This window comes from Coptis chinensis, chromosome 7, assembly GCF_015680905.1.
Source record: "Coptis chinensis isolate HL-2020 chromosome 7, ASM1568090v1, whole genome shotgun sequence".
In the NCBI taxonomy this organism is placed as follows: domain Eukaryota; kingdom Viridiplantae; phylum Streptophyta; class Magnoliopsida; order Ranunculales; family Ranunculaceae; genus Coptis; species Coptis chinensis.
In genome coordinates, this window is record NC_141462.1 from 50,515,151 (window position 1) to 50,518,618 (window position 3,468).

General features: G+C 39.2%; 1 protein-coding gene across 1 annotated transcript; it reads right to left on the reverse strand.

Annotated features, from left to right (window-relative positions):
* Positions 1-1,374: 1,374 nt before the first annotated feature.
* Positions 1,375-2,912, reverse strand: LOC147487824 (uncharacterized). The gene is made up of 5 exons (XM_086574151.1): positions 2,626-2,912; positions 2,285-2,478; positions 2,038-2,198; positions 1,765-1,882; positions 1,375-1,652 (listed from the first exon to the last, which is right to left on the reverse strand). The coding sequence occupies exons 1-5, from the start codon at positions 2,910-2,912 to the stop codon at positions 1,375-1,377; spliced, it is 1,038 nt and encodes a 345-aa protein (XP_086430277.1).
* Positions 2,913-3,468: the final 556 nt, after the last annotated feature.

The following is a 3,468-nucleotide window of genomic DNA, read 5'->3' on the forward strand; positions in this document are numbered from 1 at the left end:
CAGTAAGAGAGGTTTTTTGAGAGGTCCCCTACCCCTTTTCATAAAATAAAATAATAGCTTGTTACATCCTTACATATTGCTTTCCACTAGGATCTTCAATACATCCTCAAAAAAAGAACTAGGAACTAATTCTATGTTTCTACTAGTAGGAATGTTCTGGGCCAAAGCATTAGCTAGCCTATTGGTTTCCCTGAAAACATGGATAATATTGAAATGCTCCAGCTCTTCCTTCATAGCTTGTATTCTTCGCACAAGTTTCTCTGCCATCCATGGATGCTTGCTTCTAATGTTCAAGAAGGATATGACATTGGTAGAATCTGTCTGTACCTCGAGCTGTTTGATGCCATGCCTTAACGTCATTTGGATTCCTTGCTCAACTGCCTGCAACTTAATCAGCGAGATGCTCTTCAATTGTGAGCTACCATGACTTGCTGCTGTGGCTTCGCCATTACCATTTCGTAATATTGTTGCCCATCCCCCATCAACTCCATGTACAGTCCCATATGTATTGAGATTGTACACATCCATTTCTGCTCTCACCCATTTACATAACTGTCTTCTTTCATTTATAATCCCCACGTCCATATTCCATGTTTCCATGAAATGTTGTGCTTCAAAACCTTGTTTCATAGTGACATTCATACCCATGAGCTTAGTTCTAGTAGTGCTGATCACTTCCTCATACACCTGATGTGCGTATGCATTCTTGTTCTTGAAGATGCGATCGTTGCGCGATTTCCATATCATATACACAAACCCATTCCACACAAGTTGAACTTCATCTTGAACATACCCTTTTCCTCTTGTAACTGTTTCAACCCATTCCACCTCTCCTTCCCATGTCAGCGCAACAACTCTACTAAAACCCAACCTATGTAGAATAAGATTCCATACCTTTTTTGCGAAACTGCAGTGATGAAATAGATGGTGTTCAGTTTCGGTCCCTTGCCAGTACAGCACACAAGTATCTACTTGGACCTTCTTCCACTCCTTAAGTTTCTTCAGAGTCTTCAGCCCACAACTTAGAGCCATCCATGTTATAAACGAATGGCGCGGTATTCTGTTTGAATACCACACAATATTGGCCCACTTAAATTTTTGTCTGAAACATCTCAAACTTTCGTAAGTCTCTTTTAAGTTGTACTCTCCATGGTTCAAAGCAGTCCAGACTATTCTATCTTCTTGCCCCATTATATCTATATCCTCAATCTCCGAAATAAATTCTCTGAGGTGAGTCTGAACATTTTGCGGAAAACTCCTTCTCCCTGCTTCTATAAAATCCGATACCTTGTTCTGCACATGGCATAAACTATTATATAATAAGGCTTGTGGAAATTTCGACCTCAATATCCCTGTTGAGTACCATGGCTCATTCTAGAAGCTTGTATCCTTCCCATCACCAATTTGGTGTTTGACAATCTCAGCTGCCTCTTCTCCGGCTTTTAGAATGTTTCGCCAGCTCCATGAGCAGTCTTGTGGAATCTTTAGAGTCCAAAAACTCTGGTCTTTTATCTTATTACTGTATATCCATGTTACCCATAAGTTCTCTGCCTTTGTTACAATCTTCCATATGTGCCTCATTGTAGCCGCTTGATTAACCTTTCCCAAGTCCCTAATCCCTAGTCCTCCCTCCTCATAAGGGAAACATGCAGCTTCCCACCCAATTAAGGCATGTTACTGTGTACAATCTGGCCCTGTCCATAAGAAATTCTGGCACAATCTATTGATGTCCTGAAAAGTTTTCTGAGGGATTTTGAAAGAAACCAATCAGTAGACACTCAGGTTGTTTAACACTGCTTTGATAAGCTGTAACCTTCCTACATAAGAAAGTAGCTTTCCCTTCCAACTTTGAATTCTCCTTGCCACCTTTTGCACCAAAGGACTACAATCCACATATCTTAACCTCGTAGTGATCTAGGGTAAACCCAGATATCTCACTGGCAGCACTCGTCTTTCAAATTGCAAAACTTACTCTATCTTTATACTTGTGACATCATCCACTCTTGCAAAGAAAATATTACTCTTCTTTTGGTTCACCTCTAGACCTGCCACGACTTTGAAAATCTCCAGGGTTTGCTTGAGAGTATTCACACTTTTTATATCCCCGTACATAAATGCCATTAAATCATCTGCAAATGACGAGTGATTAGAGGGTCTATGAACTTTTGGTGTAACATATACATTCCAGTCCTCACACTCTAATGCATAATATCAGTGAAAAGATCCATAACCATTACAAAGAGATACAGTGAGATTAGATCTCCCTGTCTTATCCCCCTTCTACCTTTGAAGTAGCCATAAGAAGACACATTAATCATGATAGAATAAGAAGGTGTCTTCACACAAGCTTTAACCCATGTAATAAACCTGGCTGGTATTCTTACTCTTTGCATTGCAAAAACCACCGCTTCCCACCTCACTGAATCATAAGCTTTTTTCAAATCTATTTTAACAGCACATCTGGGCAGGTGCTGATCCCTGTTATAATTATGCATGATCTCATGTCATAGTAGAATATTATCTTGTATACTCCTTCCAGATATGAAAGCTTATTGATTAGAGTTAACCAATTTCATCCTGAAACCTTTCATTCTTTTCGTCATGACCTTAGTTATGCATTTGTACATCACCCCACAATAAGCAATAGGTCTGTAATCCCCTATTGAAGTAGGTATAAGAACTTTAGGGATAAGAGTAATACATGTCGAATTTACCTCTTTTAACATCTGGTTAGTCTGAAAGAAGTTTTTTGCTACTCTTATAAAGTCTTCGCCAATAATTTTCCAAGTGCATTTATAAAAGAAATAAGAGAAACCATCACTCCCCGGAGCTTTATCATTATCAATGTCTGCTAGGGCCTCTATAATTTCATCTCTTGTCACATCCTGCTGTAATCTATCCCATTCTCTCATGTCAAGCTATTGACGAGGGTCCATATCCTGAAAAATTGAGAAATCCACTGGCGTCATGTTACTAGGACTGTAAAGAGCTTCATAGAAAGCCACACACTCATCTCCTATAGCTTTTGAGTCTTGTATAACATTTCCAGCCGCATCTTTCAAACATGTTATCTTGTTAACTACCCTTCGTGCTTGCATAGACTTGAAAAAATATTTGGTATTATTATCTCCCACTACTATCACCTGATCCCTCGATTTTTGTCGTATCATATCCTCCTCAGAGTTAATAGCTTGAACATGTGCTGTAATTGCTTCCCTTTCTTTTATAATCAAATATCGATCCATGGGCTGTGCTTGCAACTGCGTTTGTACTTGATCCATTGAATTTTTTCTTTTGTTGACTCTGTTTATCACATTCCCAACTCGTTCTCTATTCCACTGTATTAGTGCCGCCTTTGTTAACCTTAGCTTCTTCATGAAGACAAACATAGGAATACCAACAACTGCACTCTTCCATGTATCCCCTACTACATCCATGAATCCCTTCTCAGTATACCAGAAATTAAAG

Excerpts from the sequence above, each read along its gene's own strand:
- LOC147487824 (XM_086574151.1), bottom strand. The coding sequence starts at position 2,912 with ATGAGAGAATGGGATAGATTACAGCAGGATGTGACAAGAGATGAAATT. Across the intron at positions 1,883-2,037 it reads AAGTCGTGGCAGGTCTAGAG|TCCTTTGGTGCAAAAGGTGG; the intron begins GTGAACCAAAAG and ends TGTGGATTGTAG. Across the intron at positions 1,653-1,764 it reads ACCTGAGTGTCTACTGATTG|CTGCATGTTTCCCTTATGAG; the intron begins GTTTCTTTCAAA and ends TTGGGTGGGAAG.